At 40.4% G+C, this 22,656-nt stretch overlaps 1 protein-coding gene across 1 annotated transcript in view; it reads right to left on the reverse strand.

Annotated features, from left to right (window-relative positions):
- CELSR3 (cadherin EGF LAG seven-pass G-type receptor 3) overlaps nucleotides 1–22,656 on the reverse strand; it is a 139,038-nt gene that overhangs the window by 16,491 nt on the left and 99,891 nt on the right. Inside the window, exons 36-47 of the mRNA XM_087923159.1 lie at nucleotides 21,674–21,729; nucleotides 16,588–16,607; nucleotides 13,614–13,638; nucleotides 11,011–11,191; nucleotides 8,671–8,810; nucleotides 7,095–7,205; nucleotides 6,165–6,340; nucleotides 5,054–5,218; nucleotides 4,810–4,962; nucleotides 2,935–3,017; nucleotides 2,082–2,229; nucleotides 866–979 (exon numbers count right to left, since the gene is read on the reverse strand). Coding sequence (XP_087779285.1) covers nucleotides 866–979; nucleotides 2,082–2,229; nucleotides 2,935–3,017; nucleotides 4,810–4,962; nucleotides 5,054–5,218; nucleotides 6,165–6,340; nucleotides 7,095–7,205; nucleotides 8,671–8,810; nucleotides 11,011–11,191; nucleotides 13,614–13,638; nucleotides 16,588–16,607; nucleotides 21,674–21,729 — 1,372 coding nt within the window. The remainder of the gene's footprint in view (nucleotides 1–865; nucleotides 980–2,081; nucleotides 2,230–2,934; nucleotides 3,018–4,809; nucleotides 4,963–5,053; nucleotides 5,219–6,164; nucleotides 6,341–7,094; nucleotides 7,206–8,670; nucleotides 8,811–11,010; nucleotides 11,192–13,613; nucleotides 13,639–16,587; nucleotides 16,608–21,673; nucleotides 21,730–22,656) is intronic.

Here is a 22,656-nt window from a genome sequence, read left to right on the forward strand (position 1 = left end):
AGATGGCCAGCTTAGGGGGATGCTGCAATAATTGATTCCTGCACTGGGCAGGAGGTTGGACAAAATGATCTCCAAAAGTACTTTCTAAATATCATAATTTATGATACTATAACTGGAAAGTAAAAAGAAAAAAAGGAAGTCAATGGCAAACTCCTTCCATATCATTATCAGAAAAATGCATATACTTAGTCAATGGATGTCTGCCTCAGTTTGAGACATATTTACTTTTATTATTTACTTAGCCTTGAGCTCTATTTCCTGTCTCTCCAATTGTCTGAGCAGTCTGGAGATAGAGGGAGTCATAGAGATAGAGGGAGTCATAGTGCAAAAAGATTTGGAAACATTTGTGTAGCAAACTGCTCACTTTTAAGGGCATGGTGGATATTGGTTTTTTTTTTTTCAAAAAACAGGAAGCCAAACAGCCTTCAATAATTTATTTGCCTCATGCATTCAGAGAGAATAGTGATGAAATAAAGGCTCAAATCATATTAATTCCAGTAGCACATTCAAGGTAACTTAATATTTGTGAGCAGATTCACGGCCCACTCAGCAAAATACTAAAAAATACTCTAAATGTATTTTTTATTATATTCCATAATATAAATAAAATTATCTTCTGGGGATAAACAAGCCCAACCTCAGTCCACTGAAGTCCACTCAGTCCACTCATTGAGGTAATTTCTAAAGCTAACTGTACCACTGCATTCCTCAGAGTGATCTCATATATCCCAGCATGCCTTTCAATTAGTTCTCACTGAGAACTAATTGCAGGTCTGTTCTTCGATCCACTTATTTGATTGATTCCACCTTCTGCACAATTCCTTCCTCCTATCAGAAAACGGCTACAGGCTTATCTGGGCTTTACCTGGCTGTGTCCTCCTGTGCTTTCTTGTACTAGGGAGCGGGACATGGAGCAGCTGATGCTGTAGCAATGGAAAAAGCTACCAGTGATGTTACTGAGCCCCAAGGCTATCAGTTCCTGCAAGAGAGTTGAGAAGAGCTCAATGTAAGTTTCTTTATTTGGAGAGGGACAAAAAACCGTTTGGAAGAGGCTGTATGCCCATCCCTTGACTTGTAGGTAGTTCTCGACTTAGGACTATAATGGAGCCTGCCCAATGGAGCCATAAGCCATAACAGTTATGTCAAAGTATATTCATGAACTGGAATAGAGCATGGTAACAAGGTCAGCCAATGAATAGGCATAGCAACAAAGTCAGCCAATGAGGACTGTTTGGAAACTGAAACTAGAAGTAGCCTAGGTGTGGCTCTATATTAAACTCTGCAGCTCTGAAGCTATGTTAAGCTCTGAGTCTGTCTATTGAAAATGAAACTGCTTCTCTCCTCTGCTGTGTGTCTTGCTTGTCCGCTGAACTAAAGTGAAACGGATGTCTGTTTCTGAGCTCCTGAGTTGCTGTTCTGCTCTGAACCTGTAACGTGTCTGCTTCTGTTTGAGTTTGCTCCGTGTTGGAGAAATCTACAAGTGGTATTGAAAAATTTACTTTATAAATGAAGCCTCAGTCATCTGCGTTTACTTTTCTGTTGCGGAATTTACACTGCAATACTCTGAACAAGATATAACATAGGTCACTCACGTGACTAACTTGATTTTGCAACCTTTTTTGTGGCTGTGGTTAACTGAACTGTGATCATAAAGCAGTTCACTGCATGTATTAAATGAGCACAGCAATTGTTAAGTGAATTGATGGTTTGTTACGGAGCGGTTTGGCTGAAAACTGGAAGTAAATGGCAGGTTTTGGCAAAGCCATCATAAAAGGCGGTCATGCAGGATGCATTAAATGCAACCCGTTGCTAAGCACCTGACCTGCAGTCATAGTATTGCAGGGGAGTGGGGGAAGCAGACATTGGAATTTCAGAGCTAGGTCATTAGTATTCCTGGGAGGATCCTTCATAACTTTGAACCGTTGCTAAGCAATGGTTGTAAGTTGAGAACTACCTGCAACAGGAGTAGATCATAGACAGTGGACAATGGCAATCAAGAGAGAAAATAAAATCAAGGCAAACAGAGAAGAGGAAAAGAACCTCAGGAAGCCAAGATAAGGAAAGCATAACAAATGTCTTACCTGGTTGCTGTCCACACTATAACCATGCTTGAGTGCGAAGATTTTCCCAAGGGAGATGCAAATGACATAGCTAACTATAGCAATGGCAAAAGCGTTCCCTATTGTCTGTCCAAAATAGCTTCCATTGGGGGCTTCAGGAGATCTCAATCTACAATAAGGAAACATAGATGGCCCAAGGCAATACTGCTGTACAGGTGAAGCAAGGCAAAACAAGAGAGGAACGGGCAGTTTCCCAGGGCCGGGCTGGGAAGAGGAGTGATAAGATAAGATAATCTTTATTATTGTTGTTTTTTACTGTGAGCATATTGGCCCTCATTAAAAATGAAATTCAGGTTGTCAATGGAACTCAAAAACAAAGAGGAGTCAGTACGACAAGATTTGGAACTTATGGTACAGCTGATTAGAAGGTAGACATGAAATGAACAAAAGAAAGATAAATAAGAAGGTATGATGAAAGTTAAAAAATAAAAATGAAATTCTGTTGCCTGCTCACAAAATAAAGTATATATCTACCCATACAAATAAATGACACACACATATCCATGCTATTTCTCTCTCTCTCTCTGTGTATATTATACTGAATCTGGATGTTCTGCTTTGGATACCACGAAGGCTCCTCCCAGAAGGTAACAAGGAAAACAGGTCATGAAGAGGATGCATAGTGGCCCAGATAATCCTGCGGACCCTGCTCAAGTATCACTTATATGCTTTGTCCTGGATATTCAGCAAACAGGAAGGGAACCTCCATTTTGTGCAGTCCAAATGAGACTCCTATCAGCTTAAAAAACCAATTAATCTGATTTATTATGGCTCTAAGACCAGTGGATTTGGGAAAGCAGCAAGAAACACTTACCCCTTGGGAATATCGCCCACAACACTAATCCCAAATTTGTTGTTCAGGCTGGCACCATAGCAGATTGCTGTGGAGACAATAATCTGAAAAAAGAAGGCAGGGAGGCAAATAATATTCTTTTGTAATTTAATGCTGCTCACAGATGAATAGATTTAATAGGTTGCAATGTGTCTAATATGATGGCCTCATTCTTATCTGTTGGGTCAGAATTTCCCAAACACCAGCTAGCATAAAGATCTCTCAAGACCACTAGATTGGGGAAGGTTGAGCTAGGCATTCCTCAGGTGCATAATGAGAGCGGAGGAGACTCAACCACTGCAGCACTCTAACCCTTTTCGTTTTGGTCTCAGAAATGAGATTCTGAAAATGCAGCACTAATGGCTGCTGACAACAGAGGCATTGCAGTGATCTCTCAGTTTGCAAAATCTCTCAGTTTTATTTAGTTCTTCATTTTGTTTCATTTTGTTTTAACCTTGGGTTCTTTTTGAAAGAGTGTGTAAATTGGTAAGTTGTTGTCATGAAAAAAACCAAACAGAATCCTATATTTTATTACAGTAATAATAACAACAAAACATCATTGGCATTGACAAATTCATCACCAGTCAATTGCAAAGGGCAGTTTTGCTCAGAACAGCCTGCGATGATACCTGTGATACCATCAAACATCCATATCTGCCTATCCCGTGTTCTTGGGAAGGAATCAATAGGTGGACAAAAATACCAAATCCAGTCTGAACATCTGGCTGATGGTGTGATAAACCATAATAGCAATAAAGCAGCAGTGTGTATAATTAAAAATATCATTCAGCAACTTAAATCTCACAGAGATATTTTAAAAAGAGGAAATTACCTAAACTAAATGACGTTATCAAAGTAATTAACCGTCAATCTTTTATTTTTAGCAACAGGCATTTCAATAAGATGGCAAATCACCAAAATCCTTGGCTTTTTGATTAAAATCAAGCGTACTTGAATGCTTAGAAATTGAGAGTTAGATTTTAAGAAGGAGCTCTCTAAACTCTTTGTTTCCTACTCTTTCAATTTCTTTTGCCTTTGTTTCTTTAAAAATAAAATCTTCATTTCAATGAAGAGAATGTATTTCTTCCAAGGAAACAAAAAAAAATTATTTCTCTCTACCACAATGTAATAGAAGCTGATACTAATTCCTTCCCAGAATTGTTTGGAAACAAATTCCTTCCAATGATTGCTCTTTTTAAAACCCCAACTAAAAACTCATTCCAGCCAAACCTTATTCCCAAAGAGAATCTTGAAAAGTGATCAGAAAAGCTTCTGGATCCTGGCATGGAAATTCATGCCCAGAGCAGACATGTAGAACGTGAGAACCAGGCCTATTTGTGGCTACTGAAAGTTTTGGCTGAAAGTTTTAACATCATTTTTCAACTGGACCTTTTATGTGACAATAGGGGAAAATTATGAAACATGTGGCTAAGGAGTAAAATATTTCCAATTTCATTCCTCCGCTATTGAATATATGTCAGTATATGCCATTACTTAATATATTCATATTGAAGTTGTGAAATAGATAGCTGTGTAAATCATATTAGGCATATTTTTGGGGCTGGTGGCAGCTAAACTATGGTGCATTTTCCTTATAAATACCTAAACATTCACCTTCTGCTGAGTATAATGCCAATAATTTTATTTCCTTGAAGTTTTCATCTTGTTTTAATAATTAGACTTTGGAGGGGTGGTATTTTGGGGATATTATGCTAGTTAGTTTTTTTCTTGTAATTTTAACAGATTTAAACAGATTTATGTCATGACTTCTGCACCACTGATTGTATCGCTGTTCCATAGTCATTTTAGGAAAAAACAGACAAGGCAATAATCTTATAGCACCGCCCAACAAGTTACCGTGAGAAGTTCAATGGGGATAGGTGTTGGAAGCTTCTTATCAAATTTGTCATTGAGTAGCTTGATGAGCCAAAGGGCAACCATAGAGATCAAAGCAGTGACCACAGTGCCAGTGTGAGTGCCAGGTAATTTTGAGCAAATCTCCACAAAGGTCTGTGGGAAAATAGCAAGATAGAGGAAGTCATAATTTGGGGACACAAGAACACTGATGAAACACAACTTCTGTGTGTCTGTCTGTACTTACATAGATCAGTGACAATGGTCCAGATTTCTCTTCCAGGCTGATTCCAAAGACATACTTTAGCTGGGAAACCAGCACATGGACTGCAGCGGCTGTGGTATAACCTTGCACCAAGGGCTCTGAAAGATAGGTGGCCACAAATCCAAACTGTAGCAGGCCGAGGGCAACCTAAAAACAGATCATTGGTGAAGTTACACCTGCTGAAACTGAAACTCTCCCAGGATATTCTAGCATATTTTTCTTAAGACATCATTAGCCCAGAGAGCTAATGGTGACCCAGAAAACAGAACAAATGCTTAACTATTGCTAAGCAGGAAAGCAGAAGTTTCAATAATTTGGAAGCCATTGCACTCCCTGGAATCCAGTTATTTTTAAATTCTGTTCCTTACTTAGCAGGAAGCATCTACTCAGTCACTCACAATGCACAATCAGCAGCTCTTAGAACACACACTTATGAACTATTCAGGAAATGGGATTTTTCACTCCTCACCGTTCTCTGCATATGCATGATACACCTTACCTTGTCTTCTCTTTTCTTCCTGTTGACACCCTCATCTCCTGTTAATTTGCTCGTCTTCCAACATATCCGTGTCACTGTCCACATTAACTGCAGCTACCTCACCTCAAGGGACGCAGGGGCTCGGTGGCTAAGACGCTGAGCTTGTTGATCAGAAAGATCAGCAATTCAGCGGTTCGAATACCTAGCACTGAGTAATGGAGTGAACTCCCGTTACTTGTTCCAGCTTCTGCCAACCTAGCAGTTCAAAAGCATGTAAAAATGCAAGTAGAAAAATAGGGATCACTTTGGTGGGAAGGTAACAGAGCTCCATGCGTCTTCAGTGTTTAGTCATGCTGGCCATATGACCATGGAGACATCTTCGGACAGCGCTTTGTAACAGAGATGAGCACTGTCCCCTAGAGTCAGAAACAACTAGCATGTATGTGAGAGGGGAACCTTTACCTTTACTTCACCCTGCCTAATAACAGTAAGACCAACCCTTTCAGCCTCAGAACCAAAGCAAATTCAATATTTCTCATTTTTAGATTTTAGGCATTGATTCAGTTTACAGTTTACTACAATCAGGTTTTTACTGCATGTTTATCACCCTCTTACCTGGAATAGGCCCATTAAGCAGGTGACTGAAGCTACCAGCTCTACTCGGGCTGCATCCCTCCGGATCTCATTGACAAATGTTTTATTGGTGCCAACAATCACTTCCAGATATTTCCCATTTGGTTCTAGTGACTCTGTCATACTTCCTAACATCACAGAAATGACAGCAAATGGACCTGTGGGAAGATATCCAAGGTCTGAGTGAACCTTTTTAATCTCAAAAGATTTTGGAAAGGATGTCTATTTTCTTAGACCATATTATTAAACATAGTATGATACAACAAGCATCTATCAATTGGGCAAATAAATTAATTTGTGCTGCCAAATTTGTTAATAGAGACGTACTATCCAATATTACGTTTAGGTGCTGTCAAATTTAAGAACAAGATACTTTGAAGGTCCTGCTGTTCCATCTTTCTTCTGTGCTATCATTTGTCCCTCCCTTACTTCTTCTTTTGCTGTTGCTCACCCTCCTCATCAGTGATGGGATTCAATTTTTTTATACTACCAGTTTTGTGGGCGTGGCAGGGGAAGGATACTGTAAAATCTCCAGTCAGAGGGGGTATTTGCCGGCTCTCCAAACTACTCAAAATTTCCTCTACCGGTTCTCCAGAACTGGTCAGAACCTGTTGAATACCACCTCTGCTCCTCACTGTTCTTCTTCTCTTCTGCTTAATGTGGAAAAAGTACTGTGCCAGCCAATTGGAAAACTCGGCACATTTTAAAAACAGAGTCTAAAAAGGATATCGCTGCAGCTACAGCTTCCAGTTGCCCAAATAAGTGCTTTCTTTGATACTCTTTTCTAAAGTCTTTTGGGGGGATCCCCAAATTTATGAATTCTAATCCTATGGTTCATTGCTAGTGGTGCTATTGGTCTACCTCTAGTAAATGTGATCTTATTAGGCATTTAAATGAGCATTCTTTGCTTACCAACAGAGATGTGTCTGGATGTCCCAAAAAAGAAATACAGCAGAACTGGATAGAAGGCTGAATACAAACCATGGACTGGAGGCAACCCAGCTAGGAGTGAATATGCCAAACCTTGGAAAAATAGAAGTGGAAGTTACCACACATGCCATTAGCACTTCATTTTTATTTTACTCATTCTAGTTTTTATTCATCCATCAAGCACTTGTGTAGGAAATATTTATGGCCTCCTCCTGTAATTTTTCACCAATTTGCTAATGTGTGTCAAATACTTTGGACAAGAATAGGCAATACTACTTTCCAGATGTTTGAACCACAATTTGAATAAGCCCCAGATCAATACACCTTACACCTGCAGTTCTTCCCCACTAAATACCATTTTCTCCCCAAGGGTTTTTATCAATAGCCACTTAGTTCCATTTTTTTCAAAAGTAACGATTCAAAAGCAAAGGCAGATTTTCAGTAAGTTTTCCTGCAGCAGAAGTGGACATTCTCCCAGGATAATGAGCTACAATTTGATCCTTTAACCACTTGGGAAGCTACAGGCACCCTTACCAGACGAATAAGGAAGATTGGGACTTCCAGGTTTTTCAGGTTCCCAGATTTGGTGTGATTTATAGAAGGAATGAGAACAGAAAACCCCTGGAAAGCAAATTGCCCTTATTACTATCTTTATAAAGCCTCTTCCACATAGCCCCAAATCTCAGTGAGAAAATTTAGAAGTAATTCATTTAAGTCACTGTGGAGAGAAAGCAAGATGGCATGATGTATGAAGGTTTGTTTTCCAGAGGCTTCCTACAATCTCTATAAAAGCCAAGCCACGTTCACCCTGCTAAAGTCAATCATATTGCTATTGAATTTTGACAGTGGAATCTAGCAGAGGCAGTGGAATCTAGCTTTCCAACTTCTTTTCTGTGCCTATTTCTACCTAGCATTCATTTATTACTATAGCTTTAGTATCAGAAATTATTTGGGAAAGTTCAGTCCAGAGTAACAGAACCTGTCAGTCAGAGAATTCCAATTGGCAAGAGATCAAGAAAGAGGGCCTATTCTGCCACTGCTCCTGCTTTGTGGAACATCTTGCTCCAACCTAAGGTGAGGAAAGCTCCCAATCTTCTAGCCTTCCACAAAGGGGTCAAAACCTGGCATTGCATTGAGGACACAGAGGTCCACACAGCCATGGGACACCCTCCCCCCACATGCACACCTGTATTAACATCTGCTAACCCCCCTCCGCAACTTGGAATTTTGCAATTTTATAATGGTACTTTTATAATTTTAAACTTTTTATCTTACATTATTCTGAATTGAATGTTAATTTTATAGATTATACTGTACAGCACCAGATAGATAAATAGATAGATAGATAGATAGATAGATAGATAGATAGATAGATAGATAGATAAGCAAGCAGAAAGGGGCAAGCGGTGTCTTGAAAAGCAGATGATAATGGCACAGCAAGGTTATTTATACAACTCTTGTTCTCCACTCAAATGTGTGCAAGGCCAGTACAGTTGGTCAGAGGATTGTTTTTTTTCTCAAGATCCCAGGACCCACAAGAAGATCTCAGATAACATACCCTGTGGGAGATGCATAATTGCTACACTGAGTCCCGAGATGATGTCCCCTAGTAGCCATTCTTTGACTGGGTAGCGTGGCAACCAGCTAAGGATGGGCAGGAATCGAAGTAGCAAGCTCTTTGCAGTTGATCCTGAGCACCTGGAAAAGATGTGTACAAAGGCCTTTGCAAGAGGAAAGCAGGGTCTTCAATTTACATGGAGTTTGAGGGGCAATGAAAGAATTGGGAATCTGTTTCATTCCATGAGGTAAATTTGTGCATCACTCCCAGAATCTATGATAGATGTGCACTCAAGGAGAAAAAACACAACAGCCATGCCACATTATCCTGCAGTAAAAGATCAAATTCCAGAGTTGCAATATTGGAATTCTGGACATTTTGATGACTAAAAGCAGAGGTGGAGCTGCTCCACCTACTCCTAACTAATTGCGTGCAACAAATGGCCATAACCTTTCCTCCCCTTTCCCTTTTTTAAAATTATTCTAAAAGTGCAACAGAGCATGCAGCTGTTAGGCATGATTTTGTTTCAGCCCTTGGCAAAAAATAGTTAGCTACAATCCAAAGAATCATATTTTTTAAAAAATAATGGGGATGGGGAGGGGGAGGGGAGGGGAGGGGAGGAGCTGAACAGTGCTAGTTTCCAGGTGCTGGCCCATATGGGCACTTCCACCGAGGGCAGCTTCATCTCTTCACACACTTTCCCAGACCTGTTAGGCAGCAAAGTTAGCCAGAGAAATACAATAATTATGAGAAGCAATGAAATATCACCAATAAAATATAAAGAAGTACATGAAGAAAGTTAATCAATGTCTAGCTCAAGTCCTTTCAAAGTTACTTTCTTTTGTCTTTTGTGTAACAATGGAAGCTTCCTTCTGGAGAGGTACAAAATTGCAATCTTTGTTGAGGCAAAACAGACCAAACAACTAGCTTATTTAATATATATGTAGAGAACTGTTACCACATACCCTTAATTTACTGATGAATATGAGCTGAATATGGGGACAAGAGAACCGTGTTATCTAATTTAGAAGGGAAAAAAGTAGAAGTGGCATGCAGCAGGTTCTGACCAGTTCTGGAGAACCGGTAGCAGAAATTTTGAGTAATTCAGAGAACCGGCAAACTCCACCTCTGACTGGAGTTTTTACAGTATCCTTCCCCTGCCACGCCCACCAAGCCACGCCCACAGAACCGGTAGTAAAAATATTTGAATCCCACCACTGGGAAAAAGGGTTTCTCATTTGTCTATAACTGCAAGAAAGAAGATTGAAGTTGCTTCTTCAAATATTTTCTTTTTTGCTTTTTATTGTTATCAACATCTTTTTCTCTTTCTTCTTTCTTCCTTGTTTCAGATTTTTTTAACTTTGTAAAACAAATTGCATATGTATGTGTGTGTGTATATGTGCACGTGCACACACATATACACGCATGTATATATAATGCATGAGAAAAATCTGATAAGTTTGAATGTTTGCAGACAGAAGAAGCCTTGCAAGTGGGCACTAAAGAGAAAGCTAAAACCTTTTTCCATAGATCAAAAATCCCACCTCACGTCCTCTTATATACAAGCTTTCTAATTATTTGGATGTACCATGTGATTCTTTTTCTGAGGCACACTCTCTATGGAGCACAGCCTGGAGCATAACGTTGCAGTATGAAATACTATATTAGTGTTCCTTGTTCCAGTCAGTCCACAATACCTTCTTTTGTGATGTTTACACTTCTCTCCAGTTCAGTTTTTTGTTTTCTCTACCCCATGGTCAAACCTATTGTAGAAATAGTTTCTGTTTGTACAAACTTCAAAGTTTCCCCAAATTGGGGAGGTCTTGAGAACTGGGATAGTTTAATCACCTAAGCAATAGCACAAACGTCTAAACATAAAAGAGAGACCAAAGAGTTTCATGAATGGGAAACCATTTATATGCTGTAGCATTGGCATATTGTTCTTTTGTTCCCTCAGAGTTGAGGGCAATGTGTTCTTTTGTCCTTGATTTATGACCATAATTGATCCCAGGATACTGTGACAGTCATAAATATGAGTCAGTTGCCAAGTGTCCAAATTTTGATCACATGACCGTCAGGATGCTATAATGATGGTAAGGGTGAAAAATGGTCCTGTCATTTTTTTCAGTGCTGTTGTAACTTTGAACAGTCACTAAGTGAACTATTGTAAGTCAAGGACCCCCTGTATTCTGTCATTATTTCTCTCCAAGCACCTGCCATTTAGAAACAATAGCTTACTTTCCTCCTGTTTCCCAAGGCCCTTTCTCAGTCATCGTTTCATAATCTAAAACATGCTTTCCTGATTGTTCATGCTATGAGTATGGATTAGCAATACTTTACCTTATTTTTCTGATCTGGGTGGAAAGTGACACCCGTGAAATCTGTTTTCTCAGGCCGATCTTCTCTAGCTCAGACTCACTCAGCACTTCACCTGCCCTTTCTGCCTTGGAGTGACCTGGCTCTCCATTTGCCTCCATGCTCACTGCAGCGATTCTACCTGTTTTGTGGTTCAGCCTTGGGACTAGGAAGAAAAGATGAAGCACCATCAATACTAAGCCTGTGAGGCTGACATTAATTTAGCGATGACTGGTGTTGCCTATTGTAGTTATGTATGTGTGTTTGTGTTTACACAGCCATGTGTTTTAACAAACCCATGTAGATAACAGATAACAGATAATCAGAGTTGGAAGGGACCTTATAGGTCATCTAGTCCAACCCCCCGCCCAAGCAGGAGACCCTACACCATTTCTGACAAATGGCAGCCCAGTCTCTTCTTGAAAGTTTCAAGTGATGGCACTCCCACAATTTCCAAGGGCAAGCGGTTCCATTGGTTTCTATGTGTTTAATGAAGCCATGTGTTTTTAACACAGAATAAAAATGTGATCTTTTTTGGGGTGGGTGGGGGGGAGTTGTCATTTTCTATTCTGAGTTCTTAAATTTTATCTTAGACAACCAGAGTTTGCATTGCAATATAATTTAAGCAAAGGAATAAAATGCATAGTAAATATGATCTGCTGGTTTGGGGAAAAAATGTAACCAGGATCCTTGAGTTCTATGTTGAATCTTTTAAAATAAAGGGCTCCATTAAAAAAAGAAAAGAACCTGACATTTTAAAATCCTGAGACATGTCTTAAAGCAACTGGTAGACATCCAAGTAGTTATACTGTACAAACAAAATGGCTCCTGAGCAGAAAGGTTTTTTTAAAAAGAAAGAAAGAAAGAAGAGGGAGGGCTGAGCCATGCTTGGGACTACTGGGCCATTGCCAATAGAAAGCACTTATATAGCTCCCTAAGTCCAGGAAAGGATGATGTCATTGTTCTCCCATCTCCAGCTCAGGGCAAATGCCCCTGCCTTGGGTTTTCCAGGTCTGATTCAAAACTGCCCTTGGCTGACCCCAGCTGTCTCAAACCCTTCAGAGAAAACAGTCTTTGTTCCATTCTAGTGACAGCCTCACCTCCAACTGGCTGCAGTGATTTTATTTCCCCCACCCTCTGAATGGTCACTTCTCACCCAATGGGAACTCTGCCCAGCTTGGGGGAGGCATGTTCTCCTTGCTTTGCCACCTCCTGTCCTTCCGTGCCTTTTGCTGTAAAATACAACACTAAGTTGTATTAACTTAGGCATTACAATTTTTGTTCCTATAAAGCTTTACTGCCATTTCTTTTGTGCCACAGAGTTCACTCGGACTACAGAAGATCATAAAAAGGAAAGTATAATCAGTTATTTTTGATTTGTTTGTTTATATCCCACCTTTATTGTTTTTATAAATAGCTCAAAAGAGCAAATATATAAAGTGCTCCTTCTGCTTCCTATTTTATCCACCACAACAACCCTGATATTCTGTTGATGTGATCATTGTAGCATCAGAACAACAATGCTGTCATAAAGAGTGGGGGGAGCATAAGGGGTCTGTTTTACTGTCAGGTAATGTGGGAAGGGGCTGTGATAACATCTTTGTGGGCAAGCATCTGGGAAAGCAAAGGAAAGCTGCACAGACTAATAGCAGGGGCCCTGTAGGCCATCCCATACAGAAGCTAGTCAGTGTGGCTTCCCTTTCCTACCTGGATGGGAAAGGCAAGAGGCAGAAGAATGATCAATCAGGTCTTGCAATAGCCATGATCTGGACTGAGCTCAGTTTGGCCCAACCCAAACTGAGCTCAGTCTCTCTACCCATCTCTCTCCCTCCCTTTTTCTCTGTCTCTCTCTCCCTCCCTCCTCTCTCTCCTCTCTCTCCCTCCCCCCTCCCTCTCTCTCTCCCTCCCCCCCCCACTCTCCAACTATTTCTGGAAACTAAATGCCATGCAAAGGAAGTTTAAGGCATGGCAGAAAGGACAAATGACTAAATGCATAGATTCTGGTCTCTTCAGGCATTTTGGTTTTCAAACTTTCCCTGAGCATTTCAGGAGCAAGGCAAGTGGAACTACAAGAAAGAAATACAATCTGCAGGTAAAAGAGGTCTTCTAACAATTGTCTATGGAGTTTCTCAGTCATCCAGGTCATGGTTGCCCCCAAAGTGCTTTTTTCAAGAGGCGACTGGGGTTTCTGGTTTTTATTTGAAGATGTTTCGCTTCTCATCCAAGAAGCTTCTTCAGCTCTGACTGGATGGCTTGTAGCAGTTCTTAATGCCATGAGCATCTGCTGCCCGGGTGGTGCTGGTCTGGTGGTAGTGATGGAACGTGATAGCAAACCGGGCCAGAGTGGGCAAGGGAAGGCATTTAATTCCCCCCCTCCACGCTCTGCTGAAGACCTGAGGGAACAGCTCTCTTTTGAAATAAGAGTTTATTTTGAAGAGATATTTTTCACTTAAAATTCTACAGAATTTTACCAGAAGCAAATATCAACTTCAGAAGAGAGATTTTCCCTCTTCCAAAAGCAAGCAAAGAATGGGTTATCAGATTCTAAGCAGGGTCTCAATTAATATTCTGATCTCATTACTTATTACCTTCATTCCAAGCTGAGATGCATTCCTGTGAATATGTGGTGTTTGACCAGATCCAGGAAGCAAAAGGGAACAATCAATATGATTAAACATCATAGAACTCACGGGAGAAAAATCATTTTGAACATTGAGAGGCAAAACATCTCCCTTTGAAAATGCAACCATAAGGCAACCTCCCCACTTAAAAAGTACATCCTTGCTGTAATTCCTCTAGTGCATGGGAACTTTATTGTATTCCCTCTGGGCAATTTTTTTTTTAGAACGTATTGATTATGCTTTGTGAACATGTCAAAACCTAACTGAGGAAGCCATCCTAAATAGAGGCATTTCACCGATCCATTTCACTCTGCCTATGAGGAAGCAGAAGTCACAGCATCTGGATCTTGTTCCCTTTAGGAGCTGCTTCTACCACCTAATTCCTTCTGTACCCCTAAGGAGTTTGCTGCATTCAGATGCTCCCTTACTCCAGGGCCAGTCTTGAAATAGGTTTTTATAGTCCTTCCAATTAGCTTCTATGTGTGGGGTGGAGACATCACCATCTCCCGGATTGCATCAGGAGATGAGAGCTTCAGGGTTACATGGTAAGTTTAAACTTCCCAGCTCAGTCCTCTCTATCCAAGCTGGAGATTCTAGAACACGATGGAGGACATTTGGGAGCTGAGTGGGTCAATTGCTCACCCATATTTTCAGACTCTTTGTAGCCTAACCTCTGTTGCTTTCAAGAGCAGCATGGATCATCATGGTAGGCATCAGTAAAAATGTCAAAAGGAATAGAAGATGGTTCGATGAAGGAAATTTTCCTTTCCTTTCCTTTTTACCTTTTCCCATAATAATTATCAGTCAAGAGTAGAAAAATCTGCTACTGGTCTTTGTTCTTTTTTTCCCAGAGGAGAAAAAAAAAGATTTTATATTTTCTCACTAAAATACCATCAGCTGAAGTTTTACCATGGATGGCTTTTAATTCTCTTAAATATGAGTGCACAAACATCCTTCCTCAGAACATATGCAGCTGCATTCATAAAAAATGCAGGCCTTTATATGATGTCAAAGCACCATCAGGCTCCAACTACTCTTTATCAGCTCGCTCTTGGGGCTTTACTGAGGTTATCCTTATTACAAAAAGTGGGAAACGCGTTATCTCTTGCCGCTTTATTGACTCAAATAGTTGACTCGATAAGGCTATACCCATCCTGCATTTCTCTCTCTCTCTCTCTCATGGTCAACAATCCTCTATTTGCTTTTTGCATCACATAACGATTACCAAATGTAGGTGTTGTGCTTTAGGGCCCTTCACAGGAGGAAGGTGATGTTACATGCTGGGACTGCATTATCTGAGGGTATATATTGTCCAGACCTTCGGTCTGGTTTGGGTTCTTTTGATTCTTTTTATCTAATACAAAGAGCTGGGATTATCTCCAGTTTCCTTAAGTAAAATCGCCCATTGATCTATCTCTTGTTTCCACTCACTAAAACATCAAGATATTTTACTAAGGGATAGGATTTTGACTGGAAACCAAGTTCACTTTAAAAACTGGATTTATGTTTTGAAAAAATGGAAGCCAACAATTATTTTCTTATTTCAATCCTGGAAGCCAAAATTTCCTATCATTCTTGTACTTGAGCAGATTGAATGTTTATGTTTGCAGACCTTCCTCTAAAACTGTAATCTGATAAGCTTGCTCACCAGCGACATTAGTTTTTTTTTTTAAACATTCCTTTTAAAATTATTCTTAATCAATTTACCGAAAAAGGGATCTGCAACTTGGCAACTTGTTCATTATTTTGTAAACCTTCCTAAATCTTAAACATGCCTTAGTTTTGTCAGGCTTGCCTTAATTTGGATATTGTAATATTTTCTTTCTCATGGTCAAAATTGTTTTTGCTTTTTCCTGAAGGTCTCTCATGCTACCGTGTTTCTCATATAATAAGGCTGGGTCTTATTTTTTTTTTGAGCCCCGAAAAAATGGCTAGGCCGTCTTTTTAGGGGTGACTTAATTCCCCCCCCCTTGCATCTTTGGGTGGGCGGCGACGGCTTGGATGTTGGCCTCAGCTTGGTGGGGCATTTCGTATCGGGGTCAATGCAGGCAGCACCATATCCGGGTGTGCAACAAAAGTAGTTCCTAACGGCAAGGCCCCCCACCATTCCCCCCCATTTCACATGTTTTAATATAGGCCTTAATTTGGGGGGGAGGGGCTTAATTTCATTTCATGCCTATAAAACATGCTGGGACTACCTATTGGGGGAGGCCATATTGTTGCGGAAACAGGGTATTTTAAAGTCACCAAGAAACACGATCCTCCTTTTATACTAGATAGTTGCTTATGCTACAAGGACAAAACTCTATATTTTAAAATTCTGTGATGAAAATTGTCTCAAGCTACCAAGGCAGAAAAGTATACCCAATATGCATTCTCTCCTCTATAATTCACTGAAATTGCTAAACAACAATTAAGGAAGATCCTATCTTACGCCCCGCGCCTTGTTCAGAAACAAATTAAATCATATTTTCATTGCCAGTAATTGCCAGAGCACAAACTGATATTTAGGAAAAAAGCCTTTGATGGCATAACCATTCTTGGCAAGCTGGAAATAACAAGGGAATGGGAGCAGGAATGATGGAGCACCTGAGACTATGGCTTGCTACAGATATAATCTAGATTGCAATATTTTGTGAATCCCATTTGTACAACATTCAACATAAGTATGCATCACAGTAAGCTTTAGAGTCAGTTCCAGCTCTTGGGACAGGTGGCCAAAAGTTCTGATTTATAGCATTAATTTTTAACATTTCTTTTATTAAACTCAAATGAAAATAATTTTAACCCTCAAAGAGCTACTAAATTGTTACCTCCATTTCAGCTCTTTACCACTATCCCAACAGAACTATTTCAGTTTTCTGTTTATTTATCTGTTAATTACAGCTCTGGCTTTTCTTAGGGGCTTTTGTAAGGGAATGTAAGGATTGTCCTCTCTTACCTGACAGATGTCACACACGACTGCAGAATTGATAACACATGTTGCAGACAGATAGCTTTATAACCCTGGGCTCTGCTTGGCTCAGAATTAATCCCTGACAGTGATCTTTGAGACACCACTCCCTCCTTGCCTTAATGCCACTACACTGATCCTGTTGCTTCTCCGCTTGGTTGATGTTCCACAGGCATTTCGGTTGTGCTTTTTGGATCAGAGCCCTAGCTTAGTTGATGATTTGGCCCAGAACTCTGAGACTTTATCAGTGTCAATACAGATGGATGAAGGTGACCAAACTTGAGACGCTGCCAGTCCCCACAACCCCCGTACTTTTAAAGAAGATACAGGCACTGTGCTAGAAGGGGCCATCCAGATGACATTTCCCCCTGATAACGAATAACAGATACTCAGAGTTGGAAGGCACCTTGTAGGTCATCTAGTCCAACCCCCACCCCACCCATGCAGGAGACCCTACACCATTTCTGACAAATGGCAGTCCAATCTCAACATAAATCAACTTAGAAAATAACACAAAACTTGTTTATTAATATGTCCTGAGTTGCAGATTTTGGATTGAAAGGATAAAGTGACCTTTTGGAAATTCATTTGGCCCTTGTCAATAACTCTTAAAGCAGCCACGTCTTTTCCCGGATAATGTAGCTCAGTGGCCCCCAATCCCTTTAGGCACCAGGGACTGCTTCCAAGGAGAGAGGGTGTTCCACGGACTGGAAGGGGTGTGGTTTCACATGCTGCCTACATGCCGTGAATGGGGCTTTGTTTGTTTGCACAGCCCAGTTTCTGGCATGTTGTAGCCCAGTGCTGGTCCACCAACCCGAGCTTGAGGACCCTTGATGTTTATTCTGGGAACTATCAATGTTTACACTTTGTGGTTGTCAGAGGTGGGTGACATCTATTCCTTCCACCACTCCTCACAGAATCCTTTCAATTGGTTTAATTGCCATGACAAAAAAAAAGGAGAAAAGGGAAAGATTTTAATTATTCTCCAATGTACAGTCTGTCGTTTGGGGAGGGAAAGTCCACTTTGTTTAACAATTAAGCTAAAGAATTCTATGGTTGCAATATGACAGTAAATGAAGTGGTATTACTGCTGCAAATGAACAAGAGCACACAGCCAAGGAACTTGGGGAACCTTATAATCAAATAAATTAAACAAAATAAAAAAATAAATAAAATAAGTTGGGTTCTCTCAGAGCTGTCATTTTAGACAACCATTCAGAGAGACAAGTTTGCACAGCTTCTGTGCAAGGCTGGACTTCCTCAGGGTTAATTGAAAAGCTAAATACTCTCATGAAGTATTTGGAAATAAAATATTTTAGGGCAGTGGTTCTCAACCTCGGCAACTTTAAGATGTAAGGACTACAACTCCCACAATGCTCCAGTCAGCATGCTGGCTGGTGAATTCTGGGAGTCAAAGTCAGTACCCCTTAAAAGTTACTAAGGTTGATAAACCCATTCCCACCCTCAACCCTCCTCCACCCCCAAATCTCTTAGTTAAACATTTATGACTGGTTATTTTTCGGTAATATACAGCCAAGAAAACACCTCTTTGTACGAGGATCTATTCTCTGATATGAAAGAGGAAAACGGGAAATGATTTCAGAACCAAACCGCAATTCTTCTCAAGAAAAGGTCACACACTCCATATTACATAATTTGTGTAATGGAAAATAACAAATGTATTGTTGACTTCCTGGTCAAATTACGTGTCCATGATAGAAACCAGAGAAACTAATTAGATGTGATGAATTTACCTCAGTGGCATGTTGTTATGATAATCTGCATTGGTGGTTCTGGCAACTCTCCAATAGAAGAGTCAGAGCTGAAGAAGATAATAATTCAGGAGTATCTGAATGGGTACATAGTATTAAGCTTTTATTGCCTATAGTGTAACACCTTCATTCTCCACAACACAAGTATGCTCTTTCATACTGCACAGTAGCTTTCATTACTGTATTCACCTTTGTGATTTGGATGTATTCACCCTCCCAACATAAGTAAACTTCATTAGCTTGGCCTGTTCAGAGGTGGTTAAGACTGTAGTACTCTCTTGATGAAAAAGAAATAAATTCATGGTCAAAGTAGGAGTGGTGAGAAATAAAATGCAGAACACCAGTTTTAATTTCTTTCTTTTTGCACTTCTTTTTTCATTTTGATTTTAGCTGTAATATGCTAGGAGTGCAACAACAATTTCTTCTTACAGTAAATTCAAGGAGATAACCATCAAAGTTGACCTTGGCTACAAATCTTATTTTCTCCTTGTTTTTTTTTTAAAATAATTCTAAAGCCAAATCAAAACAGGTCCTTGAGAGAAATATAATTTGCTAAAGCACCCAGAAATGCATTTGGTTTAGAGCAGAATGTATTTATCCTTCTGTAAAGGGTATGGATATAATGATTTAAATATTTAGTTTGTTTCATACGGGAAATTCTTTCAGTCCAAAGAATCAACAAAAATAAATTGTAAAAAAGCAAAGAGAAGTTTATCCCCCAAGGCATCTTTTTGAAGTAAATATGCGAATGATCCCTATTTAAATAGCAAGAACCTCAGTAGATGTGGGTAATATCAACAATAAACACCGCTGCAATGTGTCAAGAACCTTGGCCTGGGGAAAAAGGACTCCTTTAAAAGGGAGGTTTGGAAATTCCTGGAAATTTCTTCTTTCTTCATTGGTGAGATGGGACATGCAAATATCCTGGAAGAGTCAGATGAACTGAGGTTCTTTGTACAGGTACTTCTCAACATACAGCCATCAATTCAGTGACTGTTCTAAGTTACAATGGCACTGAAAAAAATGTGACTTACAACCAGTCCTCACACTTGTGACTGCCACAACACCCTCACGGTCACATGATCAAAATTCAGGCACTTGGCAACAAGCATATATTTATGACGGTTGCAACATCCTGGGGGTCACGTGATTGCCATTTGCTTCCTTCCCAGTCAGCTTCTGACAAGCAAAGCCAATGGGGGAAACCTGATTTGCTTAACGACTTCATGATTCATGCATCTGCAGTGATTTGCTTAACACTTATGACAAAAAAGGTCATAAAATCAAGCAAAACTCACTTAACAGCTGCTTTGCTTAGCAACAGAAATTCTGATCCCAATTGGAATCATAAGTTGAGGAATACCTGTATGGAATACCTAATTTTAGGTATTCCAAAATTAGGAATACCTAATTTTGACACCTTGACTATTACTTCAGCAGGATCCCCAGTTAAAGCAGCAAACCGACATGGATTTACTGGGGGCCACGTTGCTTATACATTGAGAGAAAAATCCCAATCTTACAGCTCCTTGCTGGATATATAGAGCTATAAAAATACACCAGCAATGGAGAAAAAAACCTCAATGACTGTAGCTTCAAAGATGAGTTCTACACACACACACACACACACACACACACACACACACACACACAAACACACACAGAGTTACCAGATGCAGGCGTTTGTTTTGGGGGTAAAACGTTTGCTAGAGAGGAGGAGGAAAATAGACTCAAATTTTTTTTTTGAAAAAAAAAAACTTACTCTCATGTGTGTTTCAAAGGCAGCATCCAGTGCCAAAACAAATTTCAACTAAGGCCAAGTTCAAAAATATGTCTGATTCCACCCTGCTAATACAATAGACACTCCAGGAAGAGTATCAATACAACTCTGTTAGAATATATAAATACATGAGGTTCCCAAAATGTGTAATTGTTCTAGCATTAGAAAGTATACAAAGCTGTTTTGGGTCCCAGGCTTGTTAGACTGGGAATATATGACAAAGCAAATAAGATCCTAGAACTCAGTTACAAATGCGCTGACTTAATTTAGTAGTGAGAATACCCTTGTCCCAGCACAATACTTGCCACTTACTGCTGGCTCATGAGGAGATAAGATATAGACATTCAACAAGACCAACCTAACACACAACCTGAAAAAAGTCTGCAAGAAAAGGTCCCTCCATTTTTCTGCCTTGAGCTTTACCGGGAAAGGCTGCATAACATCGCCTCATGCCACAGTCCAAATGCATCATGGACAGCTAGAAAATAAGATCAGCATCACAACAATGGGAACAGAAGAACCGTAAAAATAACCATAGAAATTTCTCTTCTCTCTGATTACAAAGATACAAAAATGTATAAAACCCTTCCCGCGCCCACATCTTGCAGCCATCCCACCCTGTCGTGTTTGCACAGAGTACAGAAAAATGGTTTTGGAAAGGAAGATTTCAGTTGGTCCAGTTTGGAGATGCTATTTTGCCCATGGTGTGGTAGCTTCCCTCCTTCCCATCAGGGTGGGGAGAGGGGCCCTGTAGCACCCAGGCACCTTTCTTCCACAGTCCAGTGAGTGCATCGTGCTGATTCTCATTCCATCAAATTCTCCACCGCTGAATGCTGGAGGAGAGCATAGTTGGTCTTTGCTTGCACAAAGCCTCTCTTCTTTCTTTCTTGTAGGCCCTCTGAGGGATCCTGGTCCTCTGCTGGAAGTGCCTGGTCCTGCAGTGCCCCTTGGTTCTTCTCACAGCAGCTGGGCCCCTCAGGAATGACCCTCACTTCTTGTTAATCTTCTCAGGGGAAAAAACAACAACAAAAGGCATAACTGAGGCAGCCACTTCTCTTGAGGAAATAAAAACAACAACACTGCATTCAGAATCAATTATAGCGATTAATGAGGATGCAGAAATACCCACCCTCCACTACCACAAACCCAATGTGGTGACAAACATGGCAGGAAGATAATAAACAGAACTAAAGAGGAATTAAATAAGCATGCTGTGGGAACATGACCCGGGCCACTAATTCTTCTCCAAACCACACCTCAAAATAAGACAAAAGCATTACATTGTGCATTGTCAATGTGACTTGAATTACAGTCAGATGGGCTGAAACGCACAATAGCTTCATATAGTGTGGGACATAAGCTGATATTTGTCTTATCTCATGGTCAAATGGAAGGACAGCCTTTCTCCAATCACATCTACCATTCCCTCAGGCAGAAGAGGCATGCTCTATCTGCCTATCTGCCAGGGACTGTTGTCTAGCAGGGTCAAGAAAGAGTTTTCTACCATGGCATCCCCACCTACCCCCAAGAAAATCATCCCCTGAGACATTCTGAAAATTGGTTTTGCCATCCGGAGATCTGGGAATGAAGGAGATAAATCTGGTTGCATTGTTGGTTATTCATAGAATAGCTCAGCTATGAATTTTGCTGCTTGGCTTTTATTTTCTTCAATCATTATATTTACATTATTTTGGTGTTTTATTTTGTTTTGTAATTCTTTCTGAGCCGCCCAGAACCATATATTGGAGAAGGGCAGCTACAGGAAGTTATTGAATGACAACCATAATTGGGATCAGAATTGTGATTACTAAATGATGGGTCATAAAGTGAAACATCATGTGACTACATCACTTAACAATCACTTAGAAATAGCAATAGCACTTACACTTATATACCACTTTACATTGCTTTACATTCCTCTCAAAGCAGTTTACAGAGTCAGCATATTGACCCCAACAATCTGGGTCCTCATTTTACCCACCTTGGAAGCATGGAAGGCTGAGCCAACCTTGAGCCTGGTGGGATTCGATCTGCCAAACTGCAATCAGCAGGCAGTCAGCAAAGAAGCCTGCAGTACTGCACTCTGACCACTACACCACTGTGGCTCATTCCACTTAGCAAGTGGAACCCAATTTTATTGGTCATTAGCTGAGATCCCACCCCAATCCAAGCCATTTCAGGCCAGCCCCAAGACTCAGTAGGGTAAGGGACTGCCTTCCCTCCAACTCCCTCCACCCACCAATTTCTTCCCCCAATGTGCCCTTTTGGCTTCCCTGCATCCTGTCTTGCCCAGTCCCAGCCACCACTGCCACCCTGCATTCTGAAAAATGGGGGAGCCAACTCCCTGCAGCCAACTTGCCATAGTCAACTCACCACAGCCAACTCACTATCGGACAACCCCTCATGGCCAACTCGCTGCAAGACAACTCATCGCAGGACAATTTAACAATTCAATTTAATTATTTAAAATAAATAAACAAATATTTTAATTTTTGTCATTCACAT

The sequence above is a fragment of the Pseudonaja textilis genome, chromosome 2 (assembly GCF_049901715.1).
Source record: "Pseudonaja textilis isolate UNSWEBS1 chromosome 2, rPseTex1.2, whole genome shotgun sequence".
NCBI classification, from domain to species: domain Eukaryota; kingdom Metazoa; phylum Chordata; class Lepidosauria; order Squamata; family Elapidae; genus Pseudonaja; species Pseudonaja textilis.